Below are 21322 nucleotides of genomic sequence, written 5' to 3'. Positions count from 1 at the left end.
CTGTACTTATTTATACACTGTCTCTCCTTTGGGTCTTGTTGTTATATCCCTAGTGCTTAGCATACACTGTCTAGGACATGAGCAGAGGCTTATCAAATTATTTTGAAATGAATTCTCCAGCCAAACTGGTTGATAAAATATGGTAGTGCTTAAGAACAATGGCTCTGGAACTTAAGTTCCAGAAAACATATCCTTAGGTTGACCATGACTCAATGTCCTCATCTTTAAAATGAGAATCATGATAATAACCATCCGATGAGGGGATTATGAGAATTCAATGAGTTAATAGATGTGAAGTTTGGCACAGTGCCTGGCACCAAGTAAGCATGCAACAGATGTTAGCAGTTGATCTTATTTATAGCTGTACAGTTATCTGTATTACTGCTACCTACAAAATTAAATTGATTATTGCATATTATTTACCTATTAACTTACCTGATAGAGTCTGAGAAAAGCCAAATTAGAGATCTGGACTAGGACATGAGATACATATCAAGGCCTGATACAAAGATTCTCAAAATGAAGTCCCTGAGATTTCAGCCAAACTGTTCTAGTCTTTATTTTTCCACATTTACATTTGAAGATTATTTTTCAGATATGCCAACAGCCTCCGGGCCACTATTTTTTCACTAATTTTTTAGATGTTTGATTTGGTACAATATGGGTGAATCTGAACAATGAGGGCTCATCAAGAAAGCATGACGAAAAAAAAAAAAAAAAAGAAAGCATGACGAACAAGAGACAGTTGTCTACTATTAACCAACTTGACCTAATTGGTATTCATAAAATATTCCAGCCAACAACAATGGAATACACATTCTTCTGAAGTACGTGTGGTACGTTTACCAGAAGATATAAATTCTGGGCCTTAAAATAAGCCTCAACTCTAAGAAAATTCAAGGCATATAGAATATGTTTTACTGACCACAATAGGATGAAATAAGAAATAAATGACAGAAAAAAATTCTGGAAAATCTTCAAAAAAGTTTCTGGAAAATCTTCAAATCTTCAAATATTCAAATCTTCAAGGGAAGTTAAATAACCCATTGAACAACTAATAAATAGGAAATTTAGAAAGTATCATACAGTGAATGAAAATGAAACCTCAATGTATCAAAACTGAGGGAGATCTTAGGCTGTACACTTAAGAGAAAATTTATGGAATAAACATCTGAATTAGAATAGAAGAAACTTCTCCAATTAATGAACTGAACTTGCACCTTAAGAAACCAGAAAAAAGAGTAACTTAAATCCAAAGTAAAATGAAGAAAATAGTGACTATTAGAGAGGAAATCTTTGATAGAGAAGAGTAAGAATCAATTAACCAAAGACTGGACTTTTTAAAATAAAATGTATAAACTTTGAGCTACACTAATCAGAACAATAAGGAAAATACAAAAATTAACAATATCTGGAGTTAAAGAGTAACATTATTAGCTGTTACTGGAGGCCAATAAATTAAACTTCTTAGATGAAATGAGCCAATTCCTAGAAACCTACAAACTACAAATCCTACTCAGTAGCATAAATAATTGGAATAACCTGCTAATATGATCAAACTTAAGTTACTAGTTAAAAATGTTCCCATGAAGGAATTCCAGGATGTATTGGTTAGATTGCTGTACTGGCAAATTCTCCCACATATCTAACAACAACAATAACAAAAGAATACAAATTCTACATAGATTCTCCAAGATAACTGAAAAGAAGGCAATAGTCTCTATGAAGATATCATTATAGTGATAACAAAACCAAAAAAAGATGTTACAAGAAAACAAAACTCCAGACTGATAACCTTCATGAACATAGATGAAAAATATCTAAATTATGAAATAATTCACTATTATGAAAATAAGGGACAGGTCACAGATTGGGAAAAACATTATTTGCATATCATATATCTGATAAAGAACCTGTATTCAGAGTATATGAAGGATCCTTAAAAATCCTAACAAGAAGGGTGACTGGGTGGCTCAGTATATTAAGCATCCAACTCTTGATTTTGGTTCAGGCCATGATCACAGGGTTGTGAGATCGAGCCCCTGCTCAGCAAGAAGGCTGCTTCTCCTTCCTTCCTCTTCCTCCCCACACCCTCCCTCCCCACTCATGCTCTCTTTCTCAAATAAATAAACAAAATCTTTTAAAAATTGTATCAAAAATTAAAATAACTGATTATACCATGTTTGTGTTAGAAAAGATGTGGAGAAAGTAGAAGATGGATACATGCTCAGTGGGAATATACCACCGTACAAAGGTACAGTTACACTGGAAAACGTGAAACATAATGATTCTGAGATACATTCATGTTTTAGCATATATGGATATAATACAATTTCTACCTTCTCCTGGGTATTTGGGTTGTTTCTAGTTTTTTACTGTTACAAATAAAGCTGCTATGAACATTTGTGTGCAGGTCTTTATATGTATATTTGCTTTTCTTTCTCTTGGGTAGGTACTTAGAAGTGGAATGTCCAGATGATATGATAGGCATGTTCAGTGGTTTAAGGCAGCTGAACATTTCAGGGTGTATACATAAGTCAGAACATATCAAATTGTACCTTTTAAACATGTACAGTTCGTTGTATTTTAATTATACCTCAGTATAGCTGTTAAAGTTTCTTTCTTATGAAGCCTTCTTTGAAAATCCAGTAGATCTCTCATCACTTGAAAATACACAGGTAGGACAATATTTTCATTGGTACTTAAAGCATAAAGATAGTATGATGTTAGCTATGGCTTGTCTATATATATAGACATATAGTCTATATATATGTGTGTGTGGGGTGAAAGTTAAAAGTCTACCCTTTAAGATCAGTAATGACAAGGATGCTCACTCTCACCATTTCTACTCAACACAGTACTGGAAATCCTACCCATAGCAACTGGGCAAGAACAAGAAATAAAAAGTATCTGAATCAGAAAGGAAGTAAAATCATCTTTCTGTGTAGATGATATGGTCTGATACAGAAAACCCTAAAGACTCTACCAAAAGTGCAACTAATACATTAATTCAGTAAAATTGCAAGATACAAATTCAAAATACAGAAATCAGTTGTGTTTCTACACATTAACAATGAATTATCTAAAAGAGAAATTTAAAAAGCAATCCCATTTACAGTAGCATCAAAGGCAATAAAATACTTAGGAATACATTTAACGAAAGAGATGAAAAGACTTCTTTACTGCTTTACTGGGACAATAAGACATTGATGAAAGAGACTGAAGAAAACTAATAAATGGAAAGATATCCCATGATCTTGGATTGGAAGAATAAATACTGTGAAAATGTCTATACTACCCAAAGCGATCTACAGATTCAATACAATCCCTATCAGAATTCCAATGGCATTTTTCACAGAAAAAAAAAAAAAAAAAACATTCTAAGACCTCAAATAACCAAAACAATCCCTAGAAAGAAGAACAGGGCTGAAGGCATCTCACTTCCTGATTCAAGCTATCTTACAAAGCTATAGTGATCAAAATAGTATGGTACTGGCAAAACAAAAACAAAAACAAAAATGGTTACAAAGTACCAGTTGAAAGTATAGAGTCCAGATATTATTCAGCCATAAAAAAGAGAGAAATCCTGCCATTTGCAACCACATGGGTTAACCTGGAGGCATTATGCTAAGTAAAATAAACCAGAGAGAGAAAGATAAATACTATAAGGTATTACTTATTTGTGAAATCTTAAAACAAACAAACAAAAAGGCCAATTTCATAGGAACAGAAAATAGAATGGTAGTTGACAAGGGCTTGGGGAAGAAGGAAATGGGGTGATGTAATTGAAAGGGTATAAATTTTCAGTTATTTATAATAAGTTCCGTGATCTAATGTACAGCATGGCAACCATAGTTGGTAACATGATACTCTACACTCAAAAGTAGCTGAGAGTAGATCTTTGGCGTTCTCACCACGTATGCAAACATACAAAAGAATCAACTATGGGAGGTGATGGATATGCTCATAATCTTGATATTGGTAATCATTCCACAGTCTAATATATTTATATCAAATCCTCGCATTGTACACTTTAAATATTTACAACTATATTTGTTAATTATTGCTCAATCAAGTTAAAAAAAAAGATACATGGCTAGAGGCAAGAAAGCCAGTGTCCCTTATGATGGTGCTCCTGAGCAGGGTGGCGTAGTAGGCTCATTTCTCACATTTGTAAACTGGCAAGACTTTGCACTAAAATGTGGAAAGGGTAAAAAAATACTCATGGCATCTTCATTTTTTCCTATTGTTTTGATTCTCAACCTCCTCAAATAAATTTGAAATTGCTCAAATATATGGAATCTGGGATAGATGTTATTTATGTCTAAATACATCTATCATGTATTTAATCAAAATAATATTTTCTTGATAACTGTTCATGCTGAGGTAAAACCGGTATTTATAACTACTTTTAGAGAATTGGTGGAAGGTGGAAAATGCGTCTCCAAACTCATCTCAAGGTATCTTAATAATAGGTTCAAGTTTTCTAACTTCCAGCCTATCTCTATATGCCATGCAGAAGGGATGAATAATACTTTCTGCATTATATTTTAGGAATCAATACAGTTGAAGACACTGAATGTGCATCCAATTAAAAATAGCCAAATAAAATTAACAAGTCGGGAAACCACAGATGTTGGTGAGGATGCAGAGAAAGGGGAGCCCTCTTGCACTGTTGGTGGGAAGGCAGGCTGGTGTAGCCGCGCTGGAGAACAGTGTGGAGGGTCCTCAAGAAGGGAAAAACAGAGCTTCCCTATGACCCAGCAATTGCACTACTGGGGATTTATCCAAAGGATACAAACACAATGATCTGAAAAAAAAAAAAAAAAAAAACACAGTGATCTGATGGGGCACCTGCACCCCAGTGTTTATAGCAGCAACGTCCACAACAGCTAAATTATGGAAAGAGCCCAGATGTCCATCAAGAGATAAGTGGATAAAGAAGATGTGGTAATTATACACAATGGAATATTACTAAACCATCAAAGAGAATGAAATCTTGCCATTTGCAATGATAGGGATGGAACTAAAGGTTATTATGCTAAGTGAGATAAGTCAGTCAAAGAAAGACAAATACCATATGATTTCACTCATATGTAGAATTTAAGAAACAAAACAGAGGAGCATAGGGGAAGGGAAGGAAAAATAAAATAAGATGAAAATAGAGAGGGAGGCAAACCATAAGAGATGCTGTACTCTAAGAAACAAATTGAGGGTTGCTGGAGGAGAGGCTGTTGGGGGGATGGGATAAATGAGTGATGGGCACTAAGGAGGGCATTTGATGTAATGAGCACTGGGTGCTATATGCCACGGATGAATCACTAAACTCTGCCCCTGAAACTAATAATACAGTATGGGTTAACTCCATTAAATAAAGAATTTAAAAAGCATATAGGAAAAAAATATCACATATAAAAATTAATATATATTTTAAATGCTGATATTTTACATAAATATATTAACATATATTTTAAATATGGTTCTATACCTCCACTTATTTTTCTAAGTCCTCAAAAACCCTTTTATAATCAATGCAATGATCAGTGACTTGAAAAGGTATTTTCTAACACAATGTGTACCTTTACATATATTATAGCACATAATATTAACTAATAACCATTGAGATAGTCATTTGCTGAGTACAAAACCAAATACTCAAATTGGGGTACCAAGGAATCCTGATGAATCATTATTTGACCTCTAGGTGAAAAAGGAATATTTCCAGAAAAACATTAGCAACAGTTTTAAAAAACTTAAAACATTTGTAAATCAATAAAGTACATGGAAATCCCAATAAATGCAATTTAGTCTACACCAAATATGAACAGACTTTAGCACTATTTTAATAATTCCCAAGTAGCTATTGAATATTAAACAAAGAGATGTATATACTTATGCTAAATTAGAACGACTAAGGGATATAAACAGGAGGAAGAATCTTAATCCACATAACAATGGGAAAAAGTTCAGAGTGTGTCTTATTTCTGCGTCTAGTCATCAGTCCAAAATCTTTGTCAGTCAAAGTCTAGTCTTTAAAATTTCATTTTTCATGATTATTATCCAAGAAAGATGTTTAATTCTCTAAATGTTCCTTAAATAATGTTTATAAAATGCATATGTCACTGCCTACACCCATTTGCATCAGCCAACCAAAATAAGTTAAGTATTGAAGGGGCACTGATGACACATAATTTATCACCTTTTAGGTCAGCTCTCATTAATAATAATAAAAACTGACAATGACACAACACCATTTGTACAGCAATTTCATATCAAGGCTCCAAACATCTATTCATTAATACGTCCAACATTTCTATGCATTATTTGGCAAACATTCATCTCCAGCTTACTGATTTATAAAGCAAAGCCCTAACTCATAAAAATGACATGAAGCTAGTAAGTCTATGTTTTCTGACTCGGTCCATTTCTACCTGCCAGGAGGGAGAGAAGAATACATCTCGCGTGAAATAGTTTGGCTGCCTAGGGACAGTGAAATATCCAATTGGCACTTGGGTCTTATCTATTCCCACCTTTTTATAGGCGATCCAGTCAAACACCCTGTCAATATCTGTTGCCTGTAGCACCTCCTGTGATACTGGATGGGAACTGGCCAAGCCGTCCAGCAGCATTACTTCATGCAGGACATCCGTCAGAAACCTCTGTTTTTCCTGCAATACAGCAGATGGGGCAATATCATAGGTGGTTCATGGTTATGCAGAATGAGTTTGACAACGCGAACAGAATGCATGTTCCTTGATTGGTGATGTTCGGCAGCCCACGTCGGGAGACTGAACTCCAAAGAGAACCCAGTAAAAAAAAAAAAAAAAAAAGCCTCTAAGTTACTCTAAAATGAGAGTGGTTGATTTGAGCACAACATGAAACAAAATCAATGGGCTACAATGGGCCTTAAATAGATTTAAAAACATCAGACTGTGCTCTAACAGTGGTTAAAGCAGATTCAGATGCTGGGCCATAAATGAAACAGACCGAGCTTGTTTGTGTGCACTACAGGACCAAGCCTACAATTCCAGTCCCAAATCACCTTTTTTAGTTAAGCTCAATATAGGAATAATAACTACATTTCCAGCTTCCAGTGTCATTTTGCTATTTATACCATTTATTTGTAGCACCATTGGAACAGCTCATTCTCTCTCGCTGATCCATCCACTTTTCCCTGCTTCCCCCCATGTTATTTTCTCTCTAAGATATATATATATACACACACACACACACACACACACATCATTTATTTTCTGAAAGAATTTCAGGAGACCACAACAAATAGCAAAAGGCAAAGTGATAAAGCTATAATATCTGGGGATATATATGTGAATTCAGGATAATGAACATAAGGAGGAGATCAACAGGTGTTACTAACCCATTAGCATCAGGTTGCGCAAACAAACAAAATCCTAAAACTTCTATTCTGTGTGATGTTTAGATCTTTGTATTTGCTCTGATAAAAGCTGGTTTGTTATGTCAGAAATGAACTGTAAAGAAAAAAGCACTTCTTTGTCATTTTAAGAAGCCTGCTTTAAAGAAACAGCTTGGGTTTTGGTAACAAAAATGCTGGCAGCTATTAGTCTTCCTGGCCTCCTGCCTTCACTGGGGGAGTAGGGCGAGAATAAAGAAGTTGCAAGAGATAACAGGGCTAAGTAGCCCCTAGGTAGTTGGGACCTGCGGAGCATCATTACAGAGATTAAAGACTGCAACTCTTAAATTGCTATAGCTAATTCTGAACTCACTCCCGGAGACTCCTAGTTTTGTGCCAGCAGATAAACAGCATGTTATTTCTGAGTGAGTTGTAATTTCAAGCTGAGAGTACACCAATCCTGTATTTGTACAAAAATGGACATGGAGAATAAATATGCTAAGAAAGGGATACTTAACTAGGCGTATATGTGCGTTCTTTAAACATGGCTTTCGAGAAGCGTCTTACTTCATCATTTGTCCCATGATTTAGTACGTATAATCAATAATTTAATTAGTTCTCCAGCCAACTATATGCTATAAGCCAACTATATGCTCTTGTGGACTATAGATCTAATCTCTTCAGTCCTTTTTTGGATGGAAGAGTGCGAGTTTCACACCATGGCCTGTACTCCATCACCCTGAACTGGGACCGGACTGGTCCCAGAGGTCTGCTCCATGGTAAGAAGTTCAAACTTACAATGACTTGACAAATATCACATAAATTAATAGTGTATTTCTTCTCAAGTTAAGTTCTCAATTCAAGACAAATCAAGGAGAGTGAAGTTGCATCTTGTGACTTAAAATTTTAAGAATAAAAAGACAGACAGATGGCCTAGATTGAGAGAGTGAGAGAAAATCGTGTATTTCCAAAATAAAATTTAAAAAATGTTGATGTTACTATTAAGCAGGCAAGCAATCTTGTTACTCATTCAACTTAAAAATGCACATTAAAACCATTTGATACTGAAATTAATAGGTGGGAACATGGAATGCATCATCACACTTCAACTTGACCAATGAACACTTTTATTGATAAGAAATTCCAATTGAAGATGTGGTTTTCATTCTGAACAAAATAGAATATTCAACTCTTTAAATAGTGACTGCCTGCTCCATTACGTAACTCAAATCTCTGGTTGAAACCACAGTGTAAAATGAGTTTAAAACGCTGTTTTTACGAATCCTAATTTTTAATATTTAGCACCGATAAATGTATACCGATCGATAGGAACATTTAGTGCACATATGTTGGTTTGCTAGCCGTGTGATTTTTTACATGATATAAAGTAAATGGCTAAGTAATTCCAAATGTGAAACTTAAGGTAAAAAATTTCTAAAATGAAACTCTCTTGTTTAAGGAAATATAAGTTATACATGGTGTGTTGCTTCACGCTTGTAGAGGAAAACAAAAACAAACCTTTGCCTCATCAGTAGAATTTCAAGAAAGTGGTTAAATTTAGTAATGTTGAGTCATTAGCAAAGACTCCTTTCTAAACGGTTGGAGAGAATGACATTGTGTAATTGAGGGGGGTATAAAGCATTAAAAGAGATTAAAAGAGAGGAGAAAAAAAGAAAAAGAAGAAGAAAGCAAAGCCTGGCCAAAGAACACTCACAAAACTCAGAAGAGAGAACACTTTAAATTAAGGAAGAAAAAAGAAAATTCTAGCCAGAGGCAAACCCAATTGCACAAAACTACAAAGAGTTTCCAGGAGGAAAGGTGCTAATATTTTATAAAAAACCTGTGTCACTATAAAATAAAAAGATGATCTTAGCTTGACAGTCACCTGCTGGGGCCCTCCCCCTTCGTCCTCCATGATAATAGTAACAGCAACAATTACAAAGTATTGATTAATTGCCTACTGTCAACCTGAGACCCTGAGAGTTTCAAAATAAAGTTAAAGAAATCCTGGCTCTGATGCGAGATAAGAGATCAAACAAAATGGTTGGATGCAGTGAACAAAATAATGCTTTTTCTCTTATGCGCTAGAAATGCCAAAGGAAATCTGAGGGGGGAAAAATACTGTAAAACGGAATTATTTATGCAAAGTTTAACGGGAGAAGTAGAATTTGTTCTGGCCCTTGAAGGAACTTTAAAGCTGCATGTGGGTCTGTGTGTCTCTCCCTGGGTAGGGAATAGCAAATTGAGCTAAAAAGTTAGCTTTTATTCTAGTTCAGATTTTAAGGCCACCACTTTAAGCTATCCTGTCACTTTCCAAAAGCAGCACAATAAGATAAAATGTGGGACTTAAATTTGTTCGAGTAAGTTCCACGTTAATAGTAAGAACAGCCCCTTCTGCTCTACTACAGACTTCCTTGGAGTTGTCGCCTATGTGTCTACGTTCCAACAGGTCAAATAATGGCGAATAGATGTTTCATATTGGACTGTTTCCAAAATACATTTGAATTTTCGGAGAAGAGTGAAAAGATTTTTCAGATGGGTAAAGAAAGTGTGGATAAACTCGGAGTTGAGAATATCACATGGGAAAAAAGAAAGCCTGCATTATTTTTTTCTCATTCATTCATTTAACAAATACGTACTAAACTCCCACTCTGTGCCAGAGATCATGCTGTGTCTGGGGGAGAAATACACGACAGAAACTTGGTTTCCGACCTTAAAGGACTTAAAAGTGCAAGAGAAAGACAAACAGCTCAGTGTATTATAATAGGATGGATGTTTTAAAACACACAGGATGAAATGATTGGTTAGTTCAGAAAAGGCTTCGCAGAGGAAGTGACATTAAAGTGGGTTGTTGAAGGATGACGGGTTACTTAGGAGAATGAGGGAAACAGCTTTTTGAAAAAGGACAAATAGGGATCCCTGGGTGGCTCAGCGGTGGAGTGCCTGCCTTCGGCCCAGGGCGTGATCCTGGAGACCTGGGATCAAGTCCTGCATTGGGCTCCTTGCATGGAGCCTGCTTCTCCCTCTGCCTGTGTCTCTCATGAATAAATAAATAAAATCTTAAAAAAAAAAGAAAAACAAAAAGGAAAAGGACAAATCCAAGCAGGTAAAATGGAGAAAAAATAAAATAAAAAAAGCTCATGTGTGTGACTCCTCAACCATCAGGTAGAAGGCTTTGGCCCTAATCAATGGGCAGCTGCACGTAGAATGACATAGTAAAAGTAGTGTCTTAGGGAAATGACTGACCTGTGGTGCCCAGGGTGGCCTGACGTATTGGGGGGGGGGACAGGGAGCGGCTACTGCACTCAGGGGGTCGAGGGACAACCTAGGGGACAGGTGCTGCTGCAGGGCCGGCGTTCCGTGGCAGCCTTGGAATGACAAACCGGCCAGCGCAGACACCTTGAGTCCCGGTCCCCTTGGCAGGTGATGGAGAGGAAGGATCAAGAGATGCCTCAATGGCATTTTGTAAAGGGTTGGGGGGGTATCTAGTGGAAGAAGAGGAGGAGCAGCAAAGGCCCGCACTGGAGGGCCAGCTATAAGGACCACTCCGGGACCTGGGGCAGGTAAGGGGACAGCAGACACCCAGAAAGCGAGACGCATTGGGAAAGCGGGAGCAAGGCCTGCATCTAGGGGGCCCACACCACACGCCCTCTGGCAGGAGGCTGCAGTTCATATGAAAGCAGAAGCAAGATCTCAGAATCTACTCTTTTTTTTATTATTATTTCTTTCTTTTCATTATTATTTCTTTTTATTATTATTTCTTATATTAGCGTTTCATAGACTGATAATTAGTGGCATCTGCAAAGGGAGGCCTTAAGCTCGCTTGCTGTGGCATTAGCTGCACTGGCAGGTTCCAGCTGCCAACTCAGGGCAGTCCCACCTGGATGTGTCCACCCTGAAGGGCCAGCAGCCACGGGCCAGGTGGGCACCAGGAAGACGGGGCACTACCAAAGGGCAAGGGTGTCAGCAAGTTCCTACGGGAAGTCCGAGTAACTCTAGCGAAGGGCCATACGAGGCGGACACTTTGACACCAGGAAGGAAAAAATATATTTTTCCCAGATTATAAAAAATTAATATACATATATATATTCCAGATAATAAAATATCAAAATATATAGTTCTATTTATATATAGATATATATTTATATAAATATAAATATAAATTATATATTATTTAATATAATATATAATATTATATATCATTTAATATATAAATAAATATTATATATTATTTAATATATTATGACTATAATATATTATTAAATATTATATATAAATATAATAATATAAATATATATTTATATATTAAATGATATATATTTATTTATATATTTATTGAATATATATTTATTATATATTAAATATATTTAATATATATTTATATATATATCAAAGCACAATCTGGATCGAGATCAAGGAAAGTCAGGTACATCAGCAGGATGAAGGTGACAGCCAAGGCTGAGTCAGTTCCAGCAGGCGGGGAGGTCCTCCCAGGAAGAACCAGAGCGGGGAATACAATCCTCGGGGCAGAGGAGGGTCCTATCACAGCAGCCACAGGACCTGATTTTCCAGGAGGATGAATATGGATGCAAAGGGCTCCTTGGTGTCCCCGGGAGATGAGACAGGCATGCTCCTGCGGAGTGGACGGCAGCGCCCGACACCACAAGTAGAATATCTGCCATTCACTAGCTGCGTGACCTTGCGCAAGTTACTCGGTATTTGTTAGACTTCGGCACCTTCATTTGTAAACAGATGTGGTTGCAAAGATTAAATAAGAGAATTTGTTCTACAAATATTTATTGAGCACCTGCTATATCCCAGATGGTATGTCTGGATCTGAAGATAAAAAGGATACGGAGACATGGATTCGACCTTCAAAGACTTTATGGTAGGAATGGGAGAGACACAGATGAACACAAATATTACAAAAACCACCTGCTGCGTGTCCAAGGGGAAGCAGGTCCAGTACACGGTGCGCCCGCATGAAGGCTGTGATGTCCTCCACCCGGGGAAGGCAGGAAAGGCCTCTAAGCTGACGGCCGGTGGTGAATCTTTAAGGATGAGTTGACTTTTCTAGATAGCTACAGCAGAAAACAGCATTTTGGACAGAAAGGGTATCTTGGAAAAGCACCGGAGATTTAACGGCTTGTTGGGGGGCTACAGAGTTCTGCATGACGGAATGCAGGGAATAAAATTGGGTGGATGCCCAGTGATCATCACAGAGAGGAGGACAGGAGCCAGGCCAGCAGGTTGGGAAGCTACAGTGGTGGGGTGACATCACTAGACCCGCATTTAGGGAGACTGTGAAGAGTGGAAGGCCGACTGCCGGGAGGGGCAACCAGAAACAAACGTGGGACAATGGCATGTAATTATGCACGAAGAACACACGGTATGGACATGACCCTGGCAATCTCAAGACGCCGTAGGAATTATTTCTGTAAAATCTAGTTCAACCTTGTGATGGTCAATGGTGATCCATAAGGTATGATTTATTTGGAAATCCAAGATGTATGAATTCATTGTAGATTTAGACACAAAGGCCGCATGGAATATGTAGGCAGGTCTGCAGATACATATGCAGATAGCCAAACAGACACAAATATTCCCTTTTTCCGTATTTTGATGTGTGTAAAGCAGTGTCTTATTCCAATACTTAATGTTCACAATAATATCCTGTTGGATATAGATAAAGGCACTTTTCTAATCCGTGGAATCAAATCACTAAGAATATTTGACAAAAAAAAAATTTGGACGATGCAATCTACTTCTAGACACGTTTACTGATTATTTTGTATACGTGACATCCTTTCAGAGGCTGAGGAATCTAATTCCTGACTCCAAGCAACTCCCACTACGATGAAGGAGACAGTTGAGCGTACAAATCATTAATGCCACCTGACGGGTTAAGTACTAGTAGCATAAATAAGTACTAGAAAGTAGAGACTAGAGAGAAAGTTATGAGATTAGAGAGAAATACTTTCAGCATCTGTGACCAAGTTGATTCAACCTCAATTGATCAATCAACATGAAGAAATAAGTATGTTATTGATGTTTTACCCCTCTGAAAATCTATCCAACCATGAAATACTTTTAAGATTTCATCAGTTCAGCAAAATACCACATAAAGCTTTACCAATCTGAGCCCCTTTCTCCATAAGCAAGAGCGAGGGCTAGAGCTTTATTTACATGGTTTGGGTTTTCATTTTTTTTTTTTTTCAGTCTTGTTCTCTGTGACTTATTCAAACCACAGCAAAGGGTAAAGCAGGGGAATATGATCAAGAATTTAAAAAAGAAAAGCAAATATATTGAAAAATATTAATCAGGTTTTATTTATGTGATTTGGTATCTCCGCAACTTCACAATTACCATCTTTGTAAACAAATAACACAATGCCATATTTGTAAAACCTAGAAATTATTTGGATTCTGAGTTTCCTAAAATACTAAAAGAATTTGATCTGAAATTTTATATTGTCCACCTACATTTTTTTTAAGATTTTATTTATTCATGAGAGATACAGAGAGAGAGAGAGAGGCAGAGACATAGGCAGAGGGAGAAGCAGGCTCCATGCAGGGAGCCTGACATGGGACTCGATCCCGGGTCTCCAGGATCAGTCCCCGGGCTGAAGCAGCGCTAAACCTCTGAGCCACCAGGGCTGCCCTGTCCACCTACTTTTACTAAGTTCTAAAATGTCCAAAGATATTTCAAACTTTACTCAGTGGGAAGTTAGCTAAATGTACTTGTGAAATATCACATCATTATTTAGCTGATTACATTTTAGAGACAGCTAAATCATAGGGATAGATGAAATAAAACTCAAGAGCTAGTGAAAATAAATGTTGCTTCCCTACAGCCATGTATCTTAAAAATTAACATTTTCAAATCTCATGTTTAGGATACACATGCCCAAGATGTTAATAATCATTTTCTTGTGCAGGTTGTTAAAGCAATCCACTTACATTAAAATCAAACCTGAAAAAAAAATAAAAATAAAAATAAAATCAAACCTGTGTAAACACACAGACACAGGGGCCAGTGAAGAATAATTTTTAAAATAATCACCATTAGCGCTATACTGAAAAATTCCACTTCTGTATTTGTTTACATAACCTTTAACGGAAAATGATACATGAACACAATAATCCAGGAAGATCTCTATTGATAGAACACTATTCTGGGGTTTCACACAAGCTTTAAAATAAGTAACTAAAATAATTTCTATATGTTCTTATTTAACTATCAGCCACATTTTATCCCCTGCCAATACACAAATATTCTAAGACGCCTTATTCAATGCATAAAGCAAAAAAGCAATTATATTTCTATAGGCCCATCTTACATGACTTTATAAGCCTTTTACAACCCCAAATAAGCCCCCGCACAGGTTTCTATTTCCATGAACTGCTATATTCTCAAACGTGACTAACACAAAGAAAATGGGTTAAATCGTCTCTCCCGTGACCACATCCTTTGGCTGCCTTACGTTTTGTTTGTAACATCCAAGTTGAATGTCTCATGTCTCAAAATATTACCCAAAATGTGGCACGGCAGAGGGAGAGTGCTAAGATAAAACACACAATGGCCTGCATCACATACAACGGAATTATGAGCCTCCCACAGACTTACTCAAGAACCTCCGAAGGAGAGCAGTATTGATAGGCCATGAGTTAGCATCACTTAGTCATTCCTGTTTCCATTAATTATGATAATCCTGGGTCTTATGGAATGATCATGAATGTGCTTCAAATAATGTCAATCACAGTAGTAATTATGAACAGGTTGTCTAATTACGTAGCTCATTCTAGCAGCCCAAAAAATCACTGTGAATAATAACCATATGCCATACGCTTTCATATAACCCTCTTAAGATGTTCCTATCGTTTAGTTTCCCTTCACTTTTTAGGATGCCTGGACACCTTTCCTTTGGTTTTCCTTCGAACACTTTATCTGATGCAGTTTCATTTATTTTATTTTATTTTATTTTATTTTATTTTATTTTATTTTATTTTATATATTATTTTATTTTATTTTATTTATTTTATTATTTTTAGTTGCATATATTTTAAATCTCAATATCCTGGATGGCTTCCTTTAAATCTCAGTATCCTCTTGAATTCAGTGAATGAGCTCCTAATGTAGGTACAGAAACGGTTATAATCTTTCATACATGATCTACTCACCTTCATTTCATAATTTCTCGTTAACTTTTAACTGGACTTTTATTATTGAACACCTCATAGATGCTCTACTTCGGGTTGAATTCTGAGAAGTGAGGGCAAGATAAAGCCTTTAATCTGAGGTGCATACTTCCTATCCTTTGCTGGTAAACAAATTCCCGCTCGTCCACACGTTACTTCAGGATCCTTTCCATAGATTTTAAGCTTCTGACAGAGAACAGCTCCATCTTTTTGAATAAAAATATCCTATCTCTACTTTGGCAGTAAGAGTCTTCTTCTCTATTTCTATAATTATTTTTTTTGACAAGCTGAGAAGACATTTCAATGAAATCAGATCTGCCAATCTCCTTTGATGGCCTCACACTTGTTTCTCCATCACAAGGACCCTCTAATATTTTGCAGATACATTAATAATAAGCTAATCAAGGCACTATAATATTTGATTGATAAAATGCAATTCAGAATGTCTTTAAATGCGCACTGACTAATCATCTTCAACAGAACCCATTTCTGTTTAAATTCTTTTTCTTTTTTCTTTTTTTAAATTTTTTTAATTCTATATTTTTATAAATTTATTTTGTATTGGTGTTCAATTTGCCAACATATAGAATAACACTCAGTGCTCATCCCGTCAAGTGCCCCCCTCAGTGCCCGTCACCCAATCACCCCCACCCCCCGCCGACCTCTCCTTCTACCACCCCTAGTTCCTTTCCCAGAGTTAGGAGTCTCTCGTGTTCTGTCTCCCTTTTTGATATTTCCCACTCATTTTTTCTCCTTTTCCCTTTATTCCTTTTAAATTCTAATGGAAACTTTCTTACACCACTCAGTCTGGAAGAACTCCAAAGATAAGCTAATCAGCACACTGAAGTTATTAACATGGATACCAAGTGGCTAATTATTTTATGTTATTTTAATTTGTGAAATAAATAATAATTCAAATGACCTTAATTCTGTAATAAAGTTCTTATTAAGTTGATGAATGAAATTTATCAGCACACTTTTTGTACTTTAATTTCAATATTTAATGCTATAAATTGGTCAGTTCATCAGATAACCTAGCCTGATAAAGCTTAACATTGTTGGGACACCTAGATGGCTCACTGAGTTAAGCATCCAACTCTTGGTTTCGGCTCAGGTCATGATCTGAGGGTCGTGAGATCAAATCCCACATCAGTCTCCACGCTCAGCAGAGTCTACTCAAGATTTTCTCTCCCTCTCCCATTATGACCCTCTTCTTGCTCTCTCTAAAAGAAATAAATCTCTAAAAAATAACTCTTTAGATTTGTTGCCATATCATAGAAGTCTGTATTTTCAAAGAAAATAAAAAGTATTATTATTTTTTCAAATTTGAAAGACTTAAGCCCATAACGATTCCAGAACTTATACAGTAGTCGTGGCCCAGAGAGTTAACCAATGCAAAAAGGAAATTCCATATTTATTCCCGGACCTCAAAGTAAGCTACTATAATAGTCATACATCGATTATAATGTTAATAGAGAAAATTTTCACTATTCAGGATACAAAATTTGGACTAGAAATTCATTTATAATGTGCCAAAATATTAAAGTACTGGCATTGTAGCATCATTCAGGAATGTAATAAATATACTCAAAAGCATTTTGTGAAGACACTTATTAATTTTTATGGTATTATTATTAATAATTACTAGTGATACTATTGTGATCTTCATTTTAAAGAAAGTTCACTGGCTTGCTCAAGGCCTCCTAAGACCTAGGAATTGAACCTGAACAGTTTCGCTCTAGAGTCCATGCTCTTAGCCACTGCATCATGTTGGTCAGAATTAGGAGAAATAATAGAACAACTGCTTTGTATGTATCTCATTGGAAATCATTCTCAAACTCACCTAAGACCCAAAGGACATAAAATGCTGCTTCTGGTATAACCAGAGAGATTAGTTATAGGCACTCTATTTCACAGAGAATTAATATATGTAAAAGTAACAACAATATTGGTGACAATGATAGTAAAAACATTTTTTTTTGATTCTTGAAACTAACCTGCGACAAAACAGCATGGGAATTTCATACATATTTTCAATATGAAGAAATAAGACCACACAACTGTAAGTGTCAAGAGTCAAAAATTTAATCCATGGAATAGATTAAAAAAAAAATAAAAGGGGGAGCCAAATCTCATTCTAGGAAACTGTAGAATAGCATTACTCTGATGAAAATAATTTAACTAAACTGGTAAAAAAGATCTGTGAAGATTTGAGAGTCACACTTACCAGTGCATTCCCCATCTCTGGCAGAGAAACTAGCAAAAAAAAAAAAAAATGGGTATGCAATAAATGTTTGTTAAAGAGTGAAAAACGAGCCAATATAGATTAATCACTGGAAATATTTTGTAAATTAAAGGCCCAAAAATGCCAACAAAATGCTTAGCAACAAACAGAAAAATGTTATTTTGTTGTGAGAAGCCAAATTATTTTCAGGCCTGGGAAGTGATACGGCTTGTCAGCTCTCAAAAGAAGCCAACAATTCCAACAAAGGCTCTTTATTGTCTTAAACTTAAGGCAAAGGCTTTATTTAGAGAGATCTTATTTTTTTAGTTTTTATTTTTAATCTTCAATAGTGTAGTATGTTTAAGATTCTTCAAACTGGACCAATAACGTGGGTAGTTAGAGAATATAATTAATGACAAATCTGCTCTGAAGGAGCAATTGATCTAATCTTTAATCAGATAATTTGATAAATAAGTAATATTTAAATAAAGATATCCCATCATACCACCACCACTACTACCACTACAACCAAGAAAAGAGAACTTCTTTTTTTAGATTTTTATTTATTTATTCATTCACAAGAGACACACAGAGAGAGGCAGAGACACAGGCAGAGGGAGAAGCAGGCTCCGTGCAGGGAGCCCGACGTGAGAGTCGATCCCAGAACCCCGGGGTCACGCCCTGAGCCAAAGGCAGATGCTCAACCACTGAGCCACCCAGGTGCCCCAAGAGAACTCCTCTTTATAAAATACCAAGCAAATTTGTGAAGCTTACAGAGAGAACAGGACTCAAAAGCAGAACTTAGCTGATTGAGCAAAAATATACTCAAAATCTAAGTGAAAAGGAATGGCTATTGCAACCAGATAAATTTGATTAAATATTAGAGAACATGTTTGAACTATGTAATATAAACATAATAACTGGTGGCTAAGTGTTCTTATTGTTCCCTCATTTGACTAATCTTCTGAGGCTAACTGTGCTAAATTTTATTTTCCAAATGTATCTATGAACATGAACAGTCTGATTGAGGTTATGGATCTGGGTTTCTGAGCTATTCCATAAACAAAGCAACATCTGATAGAGGCGTGATTGGTCAACTAAGAGCTAAAAAAAAAACAACCCTACATTTATCCACACCTACTAACTAAAATCACTACACCAAAGATGTAATACAGTGTATACAAGAAACCGATATATTAGCAGACCCGTGCTTCTAATACCACGAGATTTGTTCCATAGAAGTCAGCAAAACAAAGGCCTTGTTTCAAGTGCTTGATAATTCTTTCAATTAATTAACAAACAGAACAAGTGAAACGTAAGACTGAATGTAATGGCAAACAAGTAGCAGCAATCCATCAAAGTCGTTTATATAAAATTATTGAGCTGGTACAGTGCTAACAGCACTCAAGAAAGGCATCACTGGACCAGATCTGGAGAGAAGAAAGTACCATGATTAAAGGAATTAATTGGGGGATCCCTGGGTAGCTCAGCAGTTTAGCGCCTGCCTTAGGCCCTGGGCGTGATCCTGGAAACCTGGGATCAAGTCCCACGTCGGGCTCCCTGCATGGAGCCTGCTTCTACTCCTCCAGTGTCTCTGCCTCTCTCTCTCTCTCTCTCTGGGTCTATCATAAAATAAATAAATAAATCTTAAGAAAAAAAAAAGATTCTAAAAAAAAAAGTAATTAATTGGGGACAGGTGTATCTCGAGTAGGTAAAGAAAGCATTCCTGTGTATATTAGATTTTAAAGACAAATATGACAGAAATATGGTCTAGTTCATCGATCCGAGGGAGAGGTGAAGAACCGAAGACACAAGGGTCTCACGTAAGGGCCTTTCCTAACTTTGTGACTGTAGGTCCACAGACGTTACTCAACTCAACACCAGAACATGCTCTACCCCAAATCATCTTTTTTGGAACCATGGTTGCGGAATCAGGACCGTCTGAGGGTAGACCACATGGTGGTCTGGCCATGGCCACACTCTCTAGACTCTCAGGAAAAACGGTAACAAAGATGTCTACACTCTCCAGACGCTCCACAGAACGCCTTGGTCTATGTCACAGAGAACTAGTGAAGGCACAACGTTGAAGGCTACACGGTAAAGGCCACCAAAGTCTTCGGCATTACAAGCCTTCATGGTACAGTTGAGCCAAAAAATCTTCAACGACCTCAAACGACCTTATTACCCTTCATTGTTTTGTTTTTGTCCTTTTACATTGTTTTATTCATATCACTTGACCTCACTACTTCCATTTCTCACTTTCCTGTCTAGAAACATCTGAACAGTGTTAAAGTAACCTTGATGAAAAGAGGAGGGGGGAAAAAGTCCCATAAAGTGTTATGGACTGAGACAGCTACTCTTTTCTTAGAAATGAGTTGTGTTCTAATGTCTCTGGACACATACAGCTGTCTGGCTAAGGATGATTAATAATTAGGAAATTAATAAATTAGCTTTCGGTTGCCCTCCTAGTCCACAAGCCTTCACTTCTGGTCACGTTTGCGTTAAAGGCTTTGGAAAGCAAATTAAAGGCTGACGGTTATCACATGTGACCAATACACGTATTGTAGGGAGATAAGAATCTTTAAGAGTGGTGGTGAGAGGTACAGATTAACAGGGGCATAATCTGCTCTCATACATAATGTATGTCTATGAATAATGATGTGTAACAGAAGATTTCATCATTTTGGCATAAATTTTTGGCATTACCAATTTTTTGGTTTATCCAGTGCTGCCTGACAAGTTTTAGCAAGTGGAAGTATTTTGCCTACAAACTGCTCTTCCACGAAAAGGGAAAGAAATGGGTTGATTTTCCCTGCACTATTTTGAGGTATGAAAAAGGATGCCCTGGTGTTATTGTTAGGGTCCAGGTTCAGAAGCATTTTCTTCTTAGAAAGTGTCTAATCCTGTCAATTTATCAGTTGCTTTTGAAATTCCTATGGAAATGCAGAAAGACCTTGACACCCCACAAACCTGAACATGGTCTTTGGAAGAAATACTTTATTCCAAAGGGAATGCTCATTTGTCTTTTATCTCTAAGTTTCAAATACACAAAACCTGAAACGCTTAGTGTCTTTCTGAACAAAATGACTTTGCTTTAAAGAAAATTCATGCTTTAAGAACATACATGAGATTTCCACTTGCAGTTTTGTTTTAAATTTTAAAAATTCACACGGGAGAAAACATGAGGTAATGTGACTACAAAAATCTCCCAGATACGTACCTGAATATATAGAAGGATATGTGAATATATATGGAAACCAAGGAATTATGTTTGTTTTTCTTCCTTTCCTAAAGATATCTTCTTTAATAAAAGTTGATCTTTTATTAGAAGCCGTAAATGAAGCTGAGTCACATTTTCTGAAACTTAACACACCTTAACAAGCTCTTCAAAAGCTCCCACTTCCCAAACAATTGGGAAGCCAAAGTCTTGAGTCTTATAAAAGAACAAGTGTAAATAACACAAGTCTGAATGCATTATCTGTTCTTCATGTGTAGTTTTATCCTCAAAAACTGCATTTGTGCCATAAA

At 36.5% G+C, this 21322-nt stretch overlaps 1 protein-coding gene across 1 annotated transcript in view; it reads right to left on the bottom strand.

The window, feature by feature from the left end:
* The window catches only part of TRHDE (thyrotropin releasing hormone degrading enzyme), a 371390-nt gene that overhangs the window by 142251 nt on the left and 207817 nt on the right, over window positions 1-21322 (bottom strand). Inside the window, exon 6 of the mRNA XM_072843285.1 lies at window positions 6531-6668. Coding sequence (XP_072699386.1) covers window positions 6531-6668 — 138 coding nt within the window. The remainder of the gene's footprint in view (window positions 1-6530; window positions 6669-21322) is intronic.

The sequence above is a fragment of the Canis lupus genome, chromosome 11 (assembly GCF_048164855.1).
Source record: "Canis lupus baileyi chromosome 11, mCanLup2.hap1, whole genome shotgun sequence".
NCBI lineage: Eukaryota > Metazoa > Chordata > Mammalia > Carnivora > Canidae > Canis > Canis lupus.
The sequence above is the reverse complement of the archived record's forward strand: the minus strand, read 5'-3'. Positions and strand labels throughout refer to the sequence as shown.